A 21,109-nucleotide genomic window follows, 5' to 3' on the forward strand; every position below is an offset into this window, starting at 1 on the left:
TAACACATTTAAAATGACGTCTCTCATAGTACTATATGTTATGCTTTTAATGGCATTTAATGGCCTAAAGTCAACGATACGTTACTCAAAAGGGTGGTGGTGGCTTAGATATTGGTCACATGATTCACATTCCTTTGTTACAATTTTGGAAGACCCTAACAAATGGTGCCACCATAATTCAAGAAACTTGAGATGAAGATGTTTCAATGATTTAATTTTTTTTTTTAGGGCACTGACAGACAGTCCATTGACTTGATGCCACATCTGTGTGTAAGCTTACGTGTGAATGTGTGTACTTGCGTAAGCATTGCAGTGCACACCTGTAGACTTCAGTGTGTGTATGTGTGTGAGGGTTATGGTGTCCTTGATAATATCAGCATTGGTTTTGTAATGAGCCTAATCCCAGGAGGCTAGAGCAGACAGAGGAGTCCTCGGGGTGGGGGATGGTCACAGGACAGTAAAGAAGGGGATAAAAGATTCCAAAGTCAGAGCGTCAGCCGCAAACTCATCAGGAGAAGTCACCTTTAACTTTCATACTGATCCTAACTTTCCCCGTGGCATTATGTCCGTGCAGTTGTTAGTCAGGGGTCTTACTGCCCTGTTTTTAAGCAGGAGGTGCAGCCTGTTCCTGCTTCCTCACTGTGCATCACCCTGGAGAAAAGCATTGACTAAATGCCTGGAGAATATTAATGGAGAATTCACTAATCATACACAATGCAGCGTGACTGTCATATTAGCCTGCATATATTCCAAATAAACATTGTGTTTTGAAACTAATTGATTGGTAGATGATTTGAATGCAAATAGCAGCAATTAATGTGCAGTGCACTCATCATGAGAGGTGCTGCTGGGCTAGATAAAAATATGTATGATTGTCTAGTCCCAAAGAGAAAAACTAATCATTAAAAACAGTCTGTTTTAATGACTCATAAGCTGACAGTAACATCAAAGTGGTTTTTTTTTTTGGATTAATAATCATCCTGGGAGCATTTATAAAAGCATATTTAATAAGCACCTTTTAAAAGCAGGTAGACGGGGCCTTTGGAGCAGGGTCTCTTTCATCTTATAGCCGGGGCGCTCTAATAAGTTCCAGAAAGTGAAAAACTAGACAAATGAAACATAAAAAGTTCTGGATGCCCCAGTGTTGTCACGCACCCCCCACCCCCCAACCCCACCCCCCTTTATGGCTTTCAATTTAGTGTGCAGAGACTACACAGAGAGAAGGGAAATTTATGAAGGTGGTTCCTCTAGGTAAACAGATGACATTTCTTTGAAACTTTTGTAATAAAAGGCTGTACTTTATTGAAGCTAAGCAAACATTGCAGCAAAACCGCACTGTCTGCATCATTTCACTGTGAATTCTAAGAACAGGAAATGAAAAAAAAAAAAAAAAAGTGGACTATTAGGTGGTTAATCAAAGTTTCTCACCTGCTGCCACAACCTCAGCGAGAGGTCTTTGTTTGGACATTGCAACTTCCAGAGTGCTGAGGTCGCAGAGAGGGAGTAGAAACCTGCAGGCTAGCAGACCAGACACCAATCTACAATAAAGTCACCTGCTCCATTCTGCTGTCCCCTCTGTGCCAGCTGACCTGAATCCCACTCCAACTGCCCTCTGCCTGGAGCTCTAGGGCAGAGCATGCTCCCTGCTCCTGTTCCCGGCTCCCTCCAACACACTTCTTCGCTTATCACAAGTGATACAGCAGCCCTGGGCATGTAGCAGTTCCAAGAAACAAATAATAATAATAAAATTAACAGTAAGATTGTTTTATTTTTTTCTGGTGTGTTTGTTTGTTTGTATTGTGTTAGTGAATGCAAGAGTGTTTTGTGCTGAGAGAGAGAGAGAGATCATCAGAGCCAAAAAATGTAAGAGGAACATAAGGTCATATTCACTTCATGTCAATAAAAGTTTGTGTGTGTGTGTTCATGTGGGGGCAAGACAAGGGGCTGCAAAAATACATTACAATAGGGATACAGCTCCTTTACACACACACACAGACATTTGCAACCTCTTTGAGACAATCAGAAGTGTAATAAAGCCCACAAACCGTATGTAAGTAGCATTTGGCCAAATCAGATTTTCCTATAAATCCTGGCTCTTTTTGTTCTTCTTCTGCTGTAAACATACAGCACATTCTACCTTTAAGTGTATAATCCTTAGGTTTTATATCCTCCGTTTCCCACTGAGTGCTCCTTAAAGCTGATTTGTAAAAGCACTTGACTTTTTTTTTTTTTTTTACCAAAGCCTCTTCCTTTTCTTAAGCAACAAAAGCACATAAAGTGATGACAGCCAGTCTGTTAATGAGCCTTCTGTTCCTCAAAAGATTAAGGAAACTCTGGTAGTGATTTGGCTGATAATAACTGCTGAGACTGTGGAGACTATGAGGAGGGGAAAAAAAGAGAGATGACAGAGTGAGTCTAGGCGACAGAAAAACAGAAAAAGTTTTCGAAGACTAAACTGCTGTCATTTGATGGATGAGCAGATGGAGGTCGGGAAATTAGAAAGAGAGAGATCCAGACAAGAAAAGCCCAGAGAGAAAGGGAAAAGATTTCTTGCTGGTGCAGGCGGAGTGACCCTCACAACTCTTTAATTTTGTCAGTAGACTTAACACTGGCAAGCCTCAACAAAAGAACCATCATTTAGTTGTGTACTGTAGTTACACCCTCAGCAGTGTGGCACCACAACCAACTGGTACAATTTTGAGTCTCAGCATAAATTGAGAAGCAAATGAAAGTGCTGAAAATGTCATCTGCTACTTCAATAGCTGTTTTTCAGCTGACAGCAACATTTTAAGTTAACTTTTGAAGTTTAACGGCAAACGAAATTGGAATTGGCTGCGTTCACGTGAAGTGAAAGTGAAGACATCATTTTCCTGAACGTACTGTAGCTGTTGTACATGCAGAATGGGTTTTACACAAATTAAATGTAGTAAATGCCGTGCACACTGGTAACAAAGAAAAAAATGATCCGAATATGCAGATGCTGCAGGTGTTTTGTGTTGCATGAGGAAAACTATGCTTAGATCTTGGTTCAATCTTTATTTATTTTTATTATATCTTCAGGTTGCCCAGCTTTAGTTTCATTAAATGGAAGTATAATTTTTGTTTGTGGTGCTCAATGCCTGTCCAGATTCAGTACAGGAAGGTCTCCCTGTTAAGCTAAATAATCCTCTGAACATGTTTCCATAGGCACCGTTTTTTCCAAAGGAAATTATTATAATATATTTTGCAATGTGCTCAGTGGATCACAACAAAGGTTAACATAGAAATGTAATCATGGCTTTGTTGCCTTCTTCCAGATCCTTGTGAACTCCATCACCCAGCCTGCCCTGCTGTACGAAAATGTGGTGGTGAGCGAAGGGAACCCCATCCTGCGAGATCTGCTGTTCAGCCCGGGTCATCAGCACTTATATGCCCTCACTGATAAACAGGTATGAAAAAGTGCAGCTGTTCTTCTGTGGTCTGGTGATATTAAGATATGTAATGGCCTAAAGCAAACAGATGCAAGCCCACGTAGTCCCAGTGTTCCCCACAATATTTTGTGAGACTCTGCCACCTTGCAAAGAGCAAACACATCCAACAATAGTTTGACTTTGGGCTGTCATAAGCTCAAGTCCTACCATTGGATTAACAATCAAGAGCGCTGATCAAACCTGCTGTTCGACAATTCAACCAGAAACAACAAAAACTACAGTGGCACCGGCTAAAACGGGAAGCTGCTAACGTTTGCTGAACAGGTGGCAGAATCATGGTCGGAACTCACTGGTGGACTTTAGCTAAGGTTCATAGTGCAGCACCGATCGATGTTATTAATGCACTTTGGCCATCGGGCTAACTGACTGATCCGGACAGATGCTTTGCTGAAACAATGCAAAACACAACGTTAGCAATCTTTTAATTTATTAGGAGAAGTGGAAAATATTTTCTGTAAAGCCGGACACTATGGTGGTACAAATCCAAGTACGGTGGGTCTGCCACAGTCTCTATAATTAATTATAGACAGTACTCTGCTGTGTATGTTAGTGTACATTATCACGCATACTTCTAATATTCTGTACGTACAAAACTTATAAAAGCAGACAAATGGTAGAAAAATGTGTAATTTCATGACTTTTAAACTGTCGTATGCACTGAAGGTTTAAGCTCACACCACTCTTCCATCAGGGAATATGGACATATTGATTTAGTCAAGCTCTACAACAAGAAAACGGTTTTATTTATAAGAAATTAGATGGAACTCGTGGGTGAATTTCACCTCAACACTTTTTGGTTTGATCAAGCCCAAGTTTAAAATCCATAACATATAAATAATGCTGTAGACAGATCATTTAGACCCTATGTAGAGAATTTGACTTTGGCACCATACCACATTGAATTCTTGTTTTCTCTGAGTCTGTTTTGACCTTCTGTAGTGATTTTGAAATGTACCACCACCACACACCACTGCATCCATATCAGGTCAGTAGTTTTGCAGCTTCACCATACCATGATTATCAAATTTTAATAACCTAAACAACTTTTTAGCCAAATAAAACGAGAGGTGTGCATGTAACCCACGGCAACCTCTGTAGCAGGAATGCGTACCTCACAAAATGGCGCCCCGTACTGATAAAGCATGACATAACTTTGCTGTGTATAAGAAGTGAGTTTTGTGGATCATTGATTATGAAAAGATGTTTAAAGTAATTTTTTAAATTTTTTTATTGCAAAATCAAGATTTTTTAACAAAATGCATATTATTATGTGGTACGTTTTTGATTGAAATTGCGTTGTCTGATTGATTTCCATTACTGACCTTATCTGCAGAGTAAGTGCAATTAAAATCCTGCAGTCCTGGTTTCTAGGTGTTGTTATCGTGAATTGCATTCCCTGATGAGAGTTTGATAGCTACCACCGTTTGCACAGTTAAGCTACAGCCATTTGCTTTCCTCCACTTTCCCTCTTGTCCTTCCTGTACCTCCACGACTCTCTTATCTCCTACCGGTTAATGACCACAGTGTGATAACCTTCACTGAGAGTCCTCGGTACGTAGATACTAACTGCCATGTGAGTGCTGTGTAATTTAACAGCGATTAGACATAATTGACTTGCATGTGTCTGAACGAGTGTGAAGAGGAAGTGGAGTGTAATTGATACAAATGGAAAGCGTCTTTGTTGATGGGATGAGGGAAATCACTGACATCAGTGCAGGAAGTTGAAATGTACTGTACAAGGAGATATGGTAAAAGCCGGGGGAGTCCTGCCACTTGGACACGCACACGCTCATGGAAACACAACTAAACACAAAATCTAAAGCATCATCTTTAAGTCTCAGAAAAGTGCTCCACCAAACCCATTGTGGAGAAAGGAGAGCTGTGGGAATCCCCCCAGAAAAAGGTGTGTTTAGAATAAAATACTGTTGCTATCAACAAACACTGTAGCTTTAAGCAGAGATATCAGTTAGAATACCAACAATGAGATTGTGTCGAGCAAGTATCTCCGTCGGAGCGGGGCTCAGTTGCTGCTCAGCAGGATTAAGAAGGCTTCCTAAAAAGTTCGTGCTGGGATTGTTCACAGATTTTCCATTTTAACTCCTGTCATCTACATTAAAGATGACCGCTATTGCCACCAGCAAGTCTTCTTGAATTATTAAAACCAGTGCTTTATTTTTGATGAGCACTGATATGTCCACTATATCTCCACAAGCTGGTGCGGTGACTTAGGTGGGGAGAATGGTAAAATATAATTTAATAATATAATGGTTCTTAGATGAGATGATTCAAGGTGGGAATATTATTTTACTCCCAGCGTTAGTAATCTTCTCTTGTTTAACAGAATAGTCAGGCATTGCAGTAGGTTTACTCATCTTCATGAAGAGAGTTAGAGCTCAATGTCAATTTTTAATATTTAAGGGTTTAAAAATACTTTTACTTCCTCTATGGCAGCAAAAGCCATTACACCAACACTTTTCACTCCAAATTGATTGCTATTAAAAACACTTACCAGCGCAGCAACACGACAGTTACAACTAACCAGTCCCAACTTACTGTTACTTTCTGAGAGGGAAAACCTGGAAAAGATCAGGGGGTTGGACACTGCTGGAAATTTCGGAAGAGGTCTACAACATGATATTCCTAAAAAAAAAAAAAAAAAAGACTGCTAAACTTGACTTGAACTTGACTTAACTTGTCTAGAGTGTAGGGACGTGTAAGGCAGTTACATAAAAGTGGAGTTAAACGTCAGGTATTGATGAAGACCTTTCAACAGTAAAACACCTGGAGAACGGTTGAAACTTGGTAACAGACAACACAAATCCCTGTGACAGAGGCTGTTGCATTCAGACCTGTTGCAAGTGCTGAAAGAATCAAAGTGAGCGATTAAATAAACCGCGTTAGGGGGAAGCATTAGGAAACAGTGACGTTTATTCACAGTCGAATGGGTTGTTTTTGATTTTTAAGGAGTTCAATACAGAAAATCACATTTGCAATTGCTCTGTCAATCAAACCAAATGCCTAAAATCACCTCGACCTACATTTTTAAAAAGGCCACTGCAAAAATCGGGCATTTTAGGCCACAACAATCCTACGGAAAGTCTGCAAAATCCTGGATCCGACTAACCCGTCATGCAGCACTATGTAAAAGGCTCTTACAGTGCCACACAGTACTCAAATGTCACGTGAGGCCCTCTCTTTTACACACAGTTTCTAGAAAAACAAAAGTCCACATATAAGGCAATGAATTATTAATTAATAATAATTAATAAACTAATTAATTATTAATTGTACATTATTAGAGTGGGAAATTACAAAATGCATGAATAGGAAAACAATGTGCTCTCTGTCGGTGGTTAACAAAAAGGGAGCAGTACCTGTGCTCATCTCCCCATTACTTTGATTTGACTTATCAACTTCTAAATATAGAGAACAGTTTGTGCTGTAAAGTGCTGTAAATCATCTGATAAAATTGGTCCACTAAGGTATCAGACAGACTAGATGTACGCAGTGGCTTCTCTTGTATAAGCCATTTATTTTTTATTTTTTTGCCCCAGACCTGAGCTGTGATGGCAATTCTCATTACAGTCTTTGTAATTTTGTTTCTGTACAAATGAGAATCCCACTAACAAACAGAGTAGACAAAGTGGAGTCGAGCATCTTTTTTGGACAGCAGAGATAATGGCTTTCACTTCAACAATGACCAAATTCACAGTCCAGCCAGAGAAGGAAACGGAATGAAGGAGAGAGACAGAGAGGGAGAGAAAGAAAGGTGGAGACAGTCGAGGAGGTGGGAAAATATAATTGCTTTGCAGTATATGCTCTGTTCCTTCCTCTGTCTCCTCATCTTTTTAATATTCTTAGGGGTCGTCACTTCTGTCTCCCTCAGATGGAGTGAGTTTGTGAAGTAACCGCTCTCCCAGTAGCAACTTCAGACAGCATAAAATAGAAAAAAGGATCTTTTCCCCTGCTGCTGAAAGTGAACTTGTGTTCCAGAGCGTACAGGACCAGAGCATGTGCTCCCTGGCCTGCTGATGAGGAGCATCTTCCTAGCCAGTGGCTGTCTGGACTTTAGATAATGTATCATGGTTTAAGGTTGCTGACCCAGGAGTGTGTAACCTTCTGCTGTTTTAGTTTTTTTTTTTCTTTTTTTATACCTAGCCACACATAAGTATACAAAACAAAAACTATTTTTACTGACTCTGGAAAGAAGTTTAGTTATGGCCAAGGATAAATTCTCCTGGAAATGTATCATTCCCAGTCGGGAAGAGCAAAGAGTGCAAACATTTTTCATATGATGTCTTGTGCAAACTGAAGTTTTTGCCCACAAGTGCACACATTTCCAATATAGGTGTGCCCTGTGTAACACGGTCCTACCGACATACCGGATTTCCGGGGAAGCCCACATCTGTGATCAAGTCCGGCACGTGTTCATAACTCATTTTCTTTATCTCAAAGAAAAAGGTACGGATATTTCGTATGAAAAAAATATCAGAATAGGTATCCAGCTTAACAACATGAGCATTTAAACATCGATACAGGGCCAATTGCAAGTTAGCTAAAGCTTGTTTCCTGTTTGTTGGGGTACAAAACACTCAGCTTCTCTATATTAGTAGGATACATCAAGTGCAAATGTCATGCTATTTGACAAGGTAAGGCCCCTCCTGCCCTCCCTCCATTGGCTCGCAGACATGGGGTCTTCTAAAGTGAGGACACAGTACAGTGGGGCACTTCTTACCCTGTCACTTGAAATCCTGTCATATACATAGTCCATTACCTTCCCCCTGTTTGTCTCCTTCCTCCCTGCTTCATCCCTCCATTTCTCTCTCCTTCTTGAATAATAGAAATGCCATGTGATGAGAGCTGTAGCATCAAAAAGCCCATTTCCCAGCTTGACAGAGCAATTTACCTTTTCCCATATTCACTCACACACGTAATTAAAGGTGGTGGATTGGACTGCAGCGTATGGACTGCGTATCCGAATATCAGCACAATTCACATATAAGCATGCACAGACACATTGCACAAAAACATAAAACTGTCCACTTCATCGCGAGAGGAGCGTTTTCGATTAGCGGGCAATGGATTTATACGTGGCTCTCTCGTGTCTCTGCTACACACCCACGCCCATCTCTAATGTATGTTCTCTGGCTCGATGTCTTTACTCGCCTGTAGCTTTTGGTCTGTCGCGTTCTGCCCAGTGATATCACATCATTTTGGTGCTCATAAAAATAAGCAAGGGCTCTAAATCAATTTTATCATCGCTACTGTTTCCTCGTTACATGTTCAAATTGTCCCAATCTAATAAAAACAGGCGAGTAAGAGGGATTTTTCATCCTGTCATCACCCCCTCTTGTTGACGTCATTGAGTCAGAAATATTTCTTGTATCCTGTATCTCCCCATGGATGACATCACCTAATTGATTTAAAGTAAATGACTAAGTGGATTGCGTCACATATTGATCTCTACTGATTTCAACCAAGTAACTCACTTATCATATTTATCAGTGAGGTGACTCTTACTTTTAAACCGGCCTGTCATAATAAAAACCTAAATTTCTTTAAAGCCCAATACAGCTTCAGGACGTGTCTTTTGGGGATTTGTGATCTGCTTCCTGTGTTGGACGTACAGTACACGCTTGAGCGCAGTCTCTGATCTTTCCCCTGCCACAGTGTCAACACCTGATTCACACTACTGGACTCACAGGACAAGGTCAAGCCTCCTCGCTTGTAAAACAGCTTCGTAAGGTGACCCGTTGGCAGCTAATGGCCTCGCCCCTGCCTCCGTGAGGCTGCTCAGACACTCGCATAATGGTCTGATGATGTACCTCGTTGTATCGATTTAGCTACAGTACAGAAATGTACTGAGTCGTACTGTACTGCACAGTGGAGAAACCCTACCCCTGGCATCACATCAGACAGGGTTCATATTCAATTCTCTCAGCACTTACTGCTCTTGGAGGTCAGGGAGAAGAGACTGCCGTGCGGTCTTTTTAAAGCAGTTTCTTTGGTGTTTGTCCAACTTTGAAGTTGTTAAAAAATATTAGTCAAGCGGGGACAGGGAGAATAATGAGGCGATGGTGGAGAAATTTACTGGAAGTGCCCTTGGCCCTGTAAACTAATTGAAGAGTTGAGTTTTGTCTTAGCGCTTGTTTTGCAAGGTCTAGCTGAACTTAGAGACAGGACGGCTAAGACTTTTACTTAAAGACAGAGCCATTTCCAGCAGAGTATAACTGGGTATCATTGCTGTAGTGTCTCTGAGCAAGACACTGAAGGCTCCACTGCTGCTGGCTCCAGTTTAAGTTTTATACTTGACCGACCTCTGACCTCGTTAAACCCTTTTTTTTTTTTTCCAGTTTTGCCTAAACCAAAATGAGATGCTGTTTCTTTACATTGGACAAAGAGCTGAAAGAAGTGTTGATAGCTGTGGCTTTTGTGCTCATTAGCAGTTGATGTGGAGCAGACTTGATGTGTTTATGTGAGCTGCACATAGCAGTTTCCTCATGGTTGTAGTCAATTTAAAAGCTGCAAAGTGCAACAGCACAAAATGCAATTCAATATATTTTATTATTAAGTACTTTAGAATGGTTACAATTAATTGTTTTGGTTTTTTTTCCCATCCCGAGCTGTGCAGTGCCAGTCCATGTTTTTTCAAATTATCTCACCGTGTTGTTTTTTGTTTTTGTTTTTGTTTTGCCTCTACTGCTAACATATTTGCGGTGTGCTGTCAAGAACCCAACTAAATTCACCAAATTTTGAAAATCATGTCATATACATTGCACAACAATCATTTTAGGTGGCAAGATATTGGCTCGAGCCATATTACCATACCAGCCTTTTTTTTTTTTTGTTACACACACACACACACACACACACACACACACACACACACACACACACACACACACACACACACACACACACACACACACACACACACACACACCAGCTGTCTTCCTGTCAAGGCAGAGAGATGAGTGATCGGCTGATTATAATGTGATTTGTGAGACAGCCAAAGACAGAGCTTAGAGAGAGAGATGTCTTAATGTGGCCGAGAGGAGCAGCGTGACTTGGGTTTGAACAAAGAAACAGGCTAAAGTTGACTTGTGAAAGAATTGACTGACTCCGAGTGTATGTGAGATAGAAAGTTGAGAAGAACGTGAGGTGTATTAGAAATTGCATATATGTAAGTTTGTATCATTTGAATCCTGCTCATATCTGCGGTTAGGAGGACAGTTGTTCATAGCACTTCAAGTGCATATTACTTAGGTTCAATGGCAAGTTAGATTTCGCTGCGAATAGATTAGCTTGGCATAAAGACCGGATAAAAGAAGCTAACAAAGTAAACATTTGGACAAAAAACTTTTGAGCAGGGTAACTCGAGAGCTTCCGCTGTAGTTTAACAGAACGGTACGTTTGTACTTTGCATTGTCACTGATATAAAGCGGCACTGTCTTCGCCGAGTCATGCCCAGTGTGGTTTTAAACTCTGAATTGTCCATTGCAATTTTAGATCGATTCGGAGCACACGGGACAGTCATGTCACACACAGCAATTACGGTAGCTTCCCCGTAAATGTGCTGTGAAGGAGAGACACAGAAGGAAAATGAATGTATAGGTTTTGTTTATCCTATACGACCCATCGCATGTGACACTTTTTACAGTTTCTAGTCCTTTTGTGGTTAATACCAGCTGCTACAGAGCTTACTAAAAAAAAAAGGATGTCCCTTCTTAGGATAATGATGGAGAGATCTTCTCATTACAGGGTCCTTATCTCCCTTCTGGTTCTCTTCCCTCTGACTTTTTCCTCAGAGGTTTTGCCTGTCTGTGTCTGCTTGTGATCTATGGCCTCATTTGCTGTGTTTTCCTGTGTCCAGCCAAATTCAGGACGGATGAGTGCATGGGACAAAGACAGAGAGGCAGAGAGGGAAGGAAATTGGACCCACAAATTGAAAAAAAAAAAAGATAAATATTCTAAAAAGAATTGTAATTATACCATGGAGGAAAAAAAAGCGTGTTTTATCAGATCACCATGTGGGTGCGTGGAATTTGGCATATTTACAGTATATTCGTTGTTCCAGTGTATTTGAATTCTCTGTGAACATGTTGGACATCCATTACACTGTAATGTAAAGCCATATGTTATGGTTGATGCTGTTACTTTGTGTCACTGTGCACAGCCTATGTGCATGCACTTTGTTGCTCCTAACGTGACTTGCTGGCAGAATAAGCCATCCATCAGCCTATTGTGTAGTGATGATGTCTTATATTCTCTCTCCATATTATACAGACGGGGCAATTACAGCTGGGCCTATAGCTACGACTGGCTGGGACCACACGGGTCCCATATATGGAATGAAACATCAGTCGCAGTTACATTTGCGTGTCTTTCTCATCCATCCTCGGCTGCATTCAACATCCACAGCCCCCTCCCGTCACCCTCCCGCCCCCTTCCTTTCTCTCATCTGCCACTAGACAAATTAAGAGCCTCTTTATAATGACCCAAATGAGAGAGGCTCATTTGTAGCTGTTATTTATTTGTAATAACCCCCCCCCTCCACCACTCGTCTGCCCTCCCCCTTTCCTCCGCCGCGGAAATATGACCAAAAAAAAAAATAGAAAAGAAAGGATTTTTAATCCCACTGAAGGGTTCTTATGTCCACAAACAGTGTTTATAATCAGTTTGAAGACTAGAATTAATGGTGGAAATGGACATTTTCTCTCTGTAATGTCATTCTTTCCACCTTACTCTACCTCTTCTCCTAATTCCCCTGCCCTTTCATCCTACCACCTCCCTCCAGTCTCCACAGATGAATGTGTTTCCCTCTGCCGCAGCAAATAGGCCAGGGATGAAAATGTCATATTTAATATAAATAGGTGGTTCTCACTTACTTACTGTCTCCCTCACACACACAAACACGCATGCTCTCCAGCCACCTCAGTAAGACAAAGAGTCTTTGGCTGAGCATCTCCCATTTCCCATCCCATTATCTGTTTTCTAAAACTCAATAACTGAACTGTTCCATTGGAATACATCATCCACCCCACTATCACAAAACCTGATTGAATAAACTTCTCTCCCTCGCTATTGTGCTTGAGCATGACATGTTTTTTTTACCCCCTCCCTCTATCAGATAGGCTGTATTACTAGCGTGGTATTTGTCCAGGCCCGAGTAATGACTGCAATTTGCTGCTATTTGGTGTCCTGTAAGAGCCCTGTGCCTGGTAATGGTAGCATTATAATAGTTATCAGACCCAGGTTACTATTATCATGCTATGAATCTGCCATAAGCTATTGTGTTCAACTGACACCAGAGTGACACAAAAGGAGGAGATTCACAGTCTGAGGATGAAATGGAGGGATTACTGCAGCTAGCTGAGGTCGTGTTTGTATGAAAGCTGTCAAGGGTTGTAACTTCGAATGGGATCATAATGAGAACATATAATATTCCTATCACAAAAGGAGGTAATAAACACACAATTTCTAATACACAAATATGTTGCAAATTCAATGAAATTCAAATATGTTTCTGACAGTAGCGCTTAAAGGAGTCATATTATGCATTTTTTCTCTCACTTGTAGCTGTAACTCAACTGTTATTATGATATATCATATTGTTATGATATATATATGTTGTATATTGTCCATATTAAACATGTAGTCCACAGTAGCAAAACATGAGTTAATGTATGAAGAACATTTTGCACAAAAAAACCCAGTCTTGCATGTCTTTCTGCTTTGTTGACTCTGTCATAAAGGCCGATTATAAGACGAATTACCAGTTTATGGAATTGGAGAAATGAACCCATTTCAGTAGAGCCACAGATGAAAAATATAAATCCGAAAAGATCCATACGTTCTTCTTAAGGTTAACAGTATATTACATATCCATTCTTACCTTCCACATTTGCTTTTGAAGCCCTTTCATTACATTTTATTGGAATATATGGAATAATGGTAAACAAAATGCAAGGTTTTGCGTTAAGCATGTTAGCAGGCTAACATTTACTTAGCTCTGTGTTGGAGCGCTTATTTTGTTATAGATTAGCTTTGTAGGCAAAGCTGTTCTTTAACTTTAGCTGGTGTCTTTCCTTTGTTAAGACTTATTTTACACAACACCATCACATCAATTAGTCTGTAGCATAACTTTTTTTTCAGTGGCACACTATAGCCAGGCTGCGTCCTTCATTTAACCATGCAAGTACTGAGGTACTGCCCAGTGCTTTTGTGACGTCTTGCATTGATTATTATAATTCTGTCTTGTCTCGCATTATTAATCAAAGCTTATTCATCGGCTTTAGGTTTCGCGGAATTCTGCAGCAAGAATCATTATGCAATTAAAATATCTGAACACATTACTCCCCCGCTGTTTCCGTTGCGTTGGCTTCCTGTGCCTTTCTCGTATTCAGTTTAAAATTCTTTCGTTACCATTTCAAGCTTTGCATGGCCTTGCTCCTGTGAACCTGGCTGATCTGATCATATATTATACTCCCGGCTAGGATCTTGTTTACCTGCTTTGCTTCTGGTGCCACACATTAAACTCAGAGCACTGCTTGGTAGAGCTTTTTCTAGCATCACACTGAGGCCCTAGAATATACTTAGTGTTCACATTTAAGCTCTATTACTGAATTTTAAAGATCCACCTTGTTAAGGTTTCTCAAAACTCTCTCAAGAATGTTTTACTTGATTTTATAGAGATTTTTGTGATATTTTAAAACTCTTCATTTGGATTATTGAGGTATTTTTTGTATTTATGTGAATTACTTGTCGTGTCAGGATTTATTCATTTTAGTTTGGGTTTAATGTTTTAATAAGGTGTTAAACAAACTTGGAAGTTTTGAAAGTGGCTGTAAAAATGTTTGTTTTAGGGTTAGAAGAAAAATCCGGGGTTTGTTAAAGTCGTGGGACAGAATTCGTTGTATGAGAGCTAAGAATGTACAGAATATTATCTCTCACTAGGATGTTGTGACATTTTACCAGATAAGTGCAAACTTGGACCAGCTGGTAGTGATAGATAAAGACTCTGGTAGCATCACAGTCATTATGATTTTTTATGAATTGGCACCTAATTTGATGCACTGTTTATATACATTAACAATGCATCAAATTTTATACTAGTCCAACTTCTTTCAACATGAGGGAAGGTCATGTGGTCACCAGAGTCACTACAATTGATCCTGTACGGACTATTCATGTCTTTCTAAAATTTCATTCTGATCCATATACTAGTTCTTGGATTCATTTGAATAGTTTATTGCAGTGTTTGTTGTTTTAGACTTAGAAGACTGTGAGCACTGCAGTTAATAAGTTGTTCACACTCCTACTAATTATATGTCTGTTCGGTTTCTCGGTCTGCAGATTGAGTATTCTTGTTTTTTTTATTAATCTCTCAGATTTCGAGATTTGATGTTGTGTGTGATCATGAATTAATTCTGATTAGCGTTGTTCAAGTACAGCTATAAATCTAAAACCAAATCGTCTCACAAAGTAATGACGCTGTCCCACTAAAGCCCAGGCAGGCTGCGTATGTGAGCCCCAGTTGGAACATATTCTAGCAGATTGCTCTGCAGAAGGTACGCGGAGCCCTCTTCATACAGTGGGAGTCAACTGATGGGACTCAGTAAGTCAGTGAAAGGTGCTGTTAGGACCCACAAAGTTTTCAAATCCATAAACATTTCGTTCTCATTCCCAAACTAATGAGATTAGGATAGAAAGGACATAAGACTGGCTCTTTGATGTACACATGTAACCTTTGCATGGTTCCTGGTTAACAATTCAGCAGTTGTTCAGACAAAGCATGTGAGAAGCGGCTGATTCACTGTTTGAAGGTTGAGAAGTTTAAATAAAGTGCATGCAGGTAGAGTTTGCTCTTTGAAGGTTCCTACACTGCTCTGCCTGCAGCTGCCATTAGAAATCCCCCTCACCACCTTCCAGCTCACCCGGTGTGCTCCCTGCCTCTGCGGTGCTATTGATGTCGAACTTCGCCAAACTGAGACAACTGGAGGTTTGCTCGTGTGCACGTGTTCATGCATGTGAATGTGACTTGGGTGGCCAGTGATGTATTTAAGTATCTAACAAATGCCCCAGAAAACTTGTCTTAAACTATAAATTTACTTCAAATAATAACTTTTTCTGTAGTGTGTGTGTGTGTGTGTGTCTACATGAAGGTGTTTCCTGCGTGCCGATCCACCTGTCACCAGCAAACAGCAACCACTAAGTTGAAAGAAAAACATAGGGATGCTGAAAATGTACACTGGAGATTATGGAGATTTAAGACTGTAAACCTCAGTATGCACAGGTATGATTAAAGGGTTTGAAAATGTTTTCTTAATGGATAATTTTCAGACTTTAAAGAATTCTCCAACCTGGGTGAAACTCAAGGTAAATTCCTGATGATCGTACAGACAGATGGATGGATGGTGGAAATACAGTGAGCGGCAGAAAATATGTCTATTTCATGGCAACCACAGAGACAACTATCTGTGAAAACGGACTTCAAAAATGATAATACCTGTCTGTCTCTCGGTGTCCCCCGATGGTCACATATCTTTTTGGTTGCTGTTTAAAAGACAGGTAAATATGGGCAGCATTGTTTGATGTCCTTGTTAATACCCGAGTTCTACCGGTTTCCCCAAAGAGATCATTAAAGTTTCATCTTATCTTAGTCGTGCAGACACACAGATGGTGGCCGTTAGAGATTTCGTGGATAAAATGAGTAATCCCTGATGTTTATCTGAACGGTGTTAAGTACAATAGCATGTTCTTTGTGACGAATTCACGGGCATTAAGCAAACTTAGTCCTCTTATGTTTTAATGAGGAGTCCCGAACACAACCCGCCAGCCATGTGTGCGATTCAGCACGAAACAATAAAAGCTATTTAAAAAGAGAGTGAATGAAGGTACCTCCTCTTTGCGGGTTTTTTTATTTAAGTGTTGCAACTTGATACATGCTTTTCTTCATGTTACACGTTGCACCCACCCACCTCATTTATTATTGTGACCACTGTGGCAAAGGTCTTTCAGCCTTAACCTGAGATCCTAGTTTAATCTCTATCTAGCCCTTTTCAAAAACGGTAGCATGTAGCATTTTCAAGAATTGCAATCTGTTGCATAGCAGCTGCTGATGAAAGGTGCTCTAATTCACACCTCGTTTGGTCCAGACCTTTTGACCTTTCAGTTAGGTCTGTTTTAAAATAGCATAGTTCAGTTTGTTACTAGTGTGAAAACACGTTTTGGATGGTTCAGACCAATTAGAGGAGGTTTACGCAGGCTATTGTCACCCCTTAAACAATAGAAGAAGGTTAAAATAACTGGAACAGAATTAAAAATGAGCCGTAGAAGAACCTGAGGAGAGGAAGAGTTGAGATATTTAATTTCCATTTTGTCTGGTGAAGAAATAAAGATTTAAAAAAAAAAAATGCATTCCATCAAAAGAATCCTGAAATGCATAATTTTGTTTCTGAGAAGGAGGCGGGATATGCCAGGATGGGAGAGTGATGCCACTTACAGGTAAAGAAAGTTCAGCAGCAGTACATCAAAGGATGGGAGGCCATTTTAAAAAGAAGGCCACGCAGGTGATGATGGCAGGAAGTAGATTTGTTTTTGCATTCGCAAAACCTAAATGTGAAACGACAACAAACCAGATCAAATCGACCTCGGTTCAACACGGAACTGGACCTTTACATGTAAAAAGGCTCTGCCAGGTATTCGGGTCATACAAAATGTGTGGTTTTCAGTCTCAAGTTAAAATAACCCTTGTGCGAAGTGAACTGACCTTTACGTGTAATGTCATGTGCAACTTGATGTACAGCTTTAAATCAGTTACTTTCACTTTATTATCTAGCTTGCATAAGGCCGGTAGGAATTGGGGAGGGTTGCGTTAGGAAAGGCATCCAGCGTAAAAAACTGTGCCAAATCAACATGCGGACGATGATCCGCTGTGGCGACCCTGAACTCAAAGGATAAACCGAAAGGACAAAAAATAAATAAATAAATAAATCTAGCTTGCATAATATCAGAGAAGGAGACATAAAAATTCTTCAACAAGAAAAAAAAGGGGAAAAAAATCTTACATATTCTATGAGCTGCCTGATGCATATGCCAGGTAAAACAGCATACTATAGGAGGTCCTTTCAGGTAATTATGAAAACATGGTAGTAAGGGAGTGAATCCAAGTCTCAGTCTGGTTTATTGGGACATTTCTGTTGGGCAATCCACTTTTTTTAGATTCTGTTTAGTAGAAAACTCTCAAAGTAAACCGCTTGCTCGCGCGAGTATTTTCTGATCCACTTGAGAGCCGTGGGCAGCAGAAAGATGTTTTTCAGAGGCTGTAATTTTGACCCATGTCTGTGTGTGTGTGTGTGTGTGTGTGTGTGTGTGTGTGTGTGTGTGTGTGTGTTTACATGTGTTTAAACCTTGACTTTTTCCCCTTCCAGCCAGTCCTGTATGGATCAGTGTAGAGTCACAAGCAAGACTCCCAGAGCTGTTTATATCTGATAGTCACAGTAGGCTTGTTCCTTTAATTTCATGTTCCAGGCACAGGACACCTCCAGTAGATCCTGTTTACACAAGTCTTATCTTTTAACATAGGGTGTTTTCAGGTAGTGCACACTGAGTTTTGTGCAACATTAACAGTGCGTGTGTGTGTCTTTTATTTCCAGGTCACTCGTGTACCAGTGGAGAGCTGTGAGCAGTACACTTCCTGTGGAGCCTGCCTGGGATCAGGAGACCCTCACTGTGGCTGGTGTGTGCTGCACAACATGTAAGTTCACTATGCTGCATCCATGCTGTAATGAAAGTGGATCCTTTTATTAATAATCAGTGTACTATTATTTATGTTTGCACCTAACTGTTGATAAACTAGTTTTGTGGTCCTTACTTGTTACTAGTTTAAAAATATATCTTACTTCCCCATTAGGCATGAAGTGCAATCTATTTGTATCTACATCAGCCACATGAAATTAAAGCATTGCTGTTGCCAAGCAGACCATATAATGAATGAACGTGTTCTGACTCGACCTGTAGCATTGTTTGTGTGGCTACTTTGGATTCTGTTTTATGCCACAGCACCTCGATTTGCTCAACAGTGCAGTGGTTGATCCATGAACACCCAAAAGGCTTTAAGTGTTGAATGATATTTCTATATGGTAAATATCAGATTGCAGTCAGATTGGGGAGGATTTCAGTTTTGTTATCTGAAGACCGGGAATGCAACATCCAGTTCTAATTAAACCTTTTCAGGGTTGCACTTGGTTAAGGTTAGGGCCGTCAGTCAGTGTCAGTGAGGATTTTGTGGTGTGGGTAAGGGGTCTGCATATTTTGTGCTTATATTCCAAGCGCTTTGCAATGTTGCTCCTTGGCTTCGTTTTGGCGGCCTGTGTCTCATGCTCTACCAACTGAGTCACCCAATATGCACATATGGTGTGTCTCAAACCGCAATAGACGGAGCCTGTCGGCAGCTTTTTGTCCGCTTCAGCGTGTTGAATCTGCCTCAGTCCTGTTGGTGAGAGAGACCCCTCTGGTGGGCTAGCTTTGCAAGTCAGTGCATGAGAAACACGACAGTACTAACAATTGCCGTGACGCTTTATCCAAACTAATTCTGGATTATAAAACATCCCAGAGTGGTGTAAAAACGATGAACAAACTGCTTTGCTTTAAGATTTCTTCCGATTTTCATGCCTCTTACCTACGTGCAGAACATTTAGTGTCTTTATGTCCCACATTATGGTATTTGCACTTATAGAAAGATTATGGTCTGGATTAACAAAGTCACCGCAGACACAACACATTTATAACTGGAAAACACATCGTTTTCTTCTTGAAGTGTGACCTTCAATTTCGATTGACTCAGTGTTGCTCTTTGGGGTATTTCTAGAAATGTTCTTAGCATTTTTGTGACTGAGATCAAATAATTGACATGTTTTCCAGCTGGTGAAGTCTCCCTCATCTTCAATCCTCTGTTAAACTTCTTTAGTTAAGTAATTGTAAATATATTAACCTTATCTAATGTCTTATGCCAATTGAGTAAAGTCAAATTGATTATATTTCGATTTTTTTCAAATACAATGGTGCTTCACAACACAGCACAGTGCCTTTACTGTAAATGTGCGCATTAAAGACAAACTGTGGTGCTCCCTCTCAAACTCAGTCTTTAACAGCTCTTATGCAGAAGTGCTGAAAAAGTAATTTAACTGCATAAGTTGTTCATTTGCAGCATTCTAATGTGTATAATTTCAACGACCTCATTAGTAAACAGATGCTCTGCCTTAAACTCAGCACTGTGCCGTTTTTCTGTAAATACGGTCTACCAGGACTTGAGTGATGCCTGCACTTCAGCCTGGAAAAAGGCATTTTACCCAAACAACACGTGGATATATATAATATATGAAAAAGTGTGACCGTAGTTTATTGTCCTTACTTAGATGCTCCAGGAAGGATCACTGTGAGCGAGCAGAGGAACCTCAGCGCTTCACCACCAGAGTGGAGCAATGTGTCCGACTCTCCGTCCAACCCGACACCATCTCTGCGACCATGTCAGAAGTGCAGGTACATTACATTGTGTTGGTGGATGTGCGTGCGTTTGTGACGAACAGGAGTGGAAGAAAACCTGACATGACAAGTGAACAAAGTAGATGTGATATGAGATTAAATAAAGCTTTCTCTTGTGGCATCATCATTAACCTGTCCATCATTTTGAGTATGAGCTGAAAAGTGGGCTTCAAACCACAAATCATAGCATTATTTTCTGCTTTGGGCCAATAGAAATTTAGCTTATTCCATCACTGGTGGAGAATATTGATTTTAAAATATATTGTGCTTTTATGTTCTGCTTTCCTTTGTCCTTTCAGTTAGTACTTCAGACCCAGAATGTCCCCAGCCTGTTTGCTGGAGTGAACTGCTCATTTGAGGATTATGTAGAGACGGAAGGACGCATCTATGGTGGACGGATCTTCTGTCTCTCCCCTTCTACAAAAGAGGTTGCCCCCATCACACGGGACCAGGGTAAAAAAACACCTTGCCAGTCGAATGTGTTTGGTGCAGTATTGTAGAAAGGCAGGACTTGCAGTAGCTGTTATACCACAGGTACAGCATAGACAGCCTTGTTAAATGGTAACGTAATGGTCATTTACTAAAGTCATTTCATATGAAACAAGCCCCAGACAGATCCTAAAGCTGACAATAACGCATCTTTAATCACATTTACTGTCCTTCAGTCTGCCACCTGGATTAGTTTATTCGTCTGTGCTGTAGAGCAGATGTGTTTTTAAATCACTCTTTCAGCACCGGTGAACAAGCGAATCTAATTTACAGCTTGACGGACACCAAATGTGAGTAGAGGCACGTCATTGTTGGTTTTAGTCTCTTTAAGGGGTTTGTTTAAATGCCTGAAGTTAATCCTTAAAATAAAAAAAAAATGTGCAAAATGCAGCAAGGAGCTGTAGCTTTTGTTTCCGTTATAAATCGCAGCAGCAACTAGACAGTTGAAATAAAATTTCCCGGATAAGGTTATTTCTTTAGCATCGCTGGACTTGCATTAATCTGCAGGGTCAGGAAGCCTGTGGTTGACTGCACAACTGTCATGAAAAGTGTCTAAACGGTGCATTTATGTGGCTGCTTGTGTATTTGTTGACTATTTTAATACT

At 40.4% G+C, this 21,109-nt stretch overlaps 1 protein-coding gene across 5 annotated transcripts in view; it reads left to right on the forward strand.

Annotated features, from left to right (window-relative positions):
* Positions 1-21,109, forward strand: part of LOC137139671 (plexin-A1-like) — a 236,566-nt gene that overhangs the window by 107,413 nt on the left and 108,044 nt on the right. For all 5 annotated transcript variants that reach the window (XR_010916376.1, XM_067527255.1, XM_067527256.1 and 2 more), the window contains exons 4-7: positions 3,297-3,428; positions 18,128-18,228; positions 19,889-20,012; positions 20,315-20,468. Coding sequence is in view for 4 of the 5 variants with exons in the window: in XM_067527255.1 (XP_067383356.1) it covers positions 3,297-3,428; positions 18,128-18,228; positions 19,889-20,012; positions 20,315-20,468 (511 nt within the window). In the remaining variant the exon portion in view is untranslated. The remainder of the gene's footprint in view (positions 1-3,296; positions 3,429-18,127; positions 18,229-19,888; positions 20,013-20,314; positions 20,469-21,109) is intronic.

The sequence above is a fragment of the Channa argus genome, chromosome 13 (genome assembly GCF_033026475.1).
Source record: "Channa argus isolate prfri chromosome 13, Channa argus male v1.0, whole genome shotgun sequence".
Taxonomy (NCBI): Eukaryota; Metazoa; Chordata; class Actinopteri; order Anabantiformes; family Channidae; genus Channa; species Channa argus.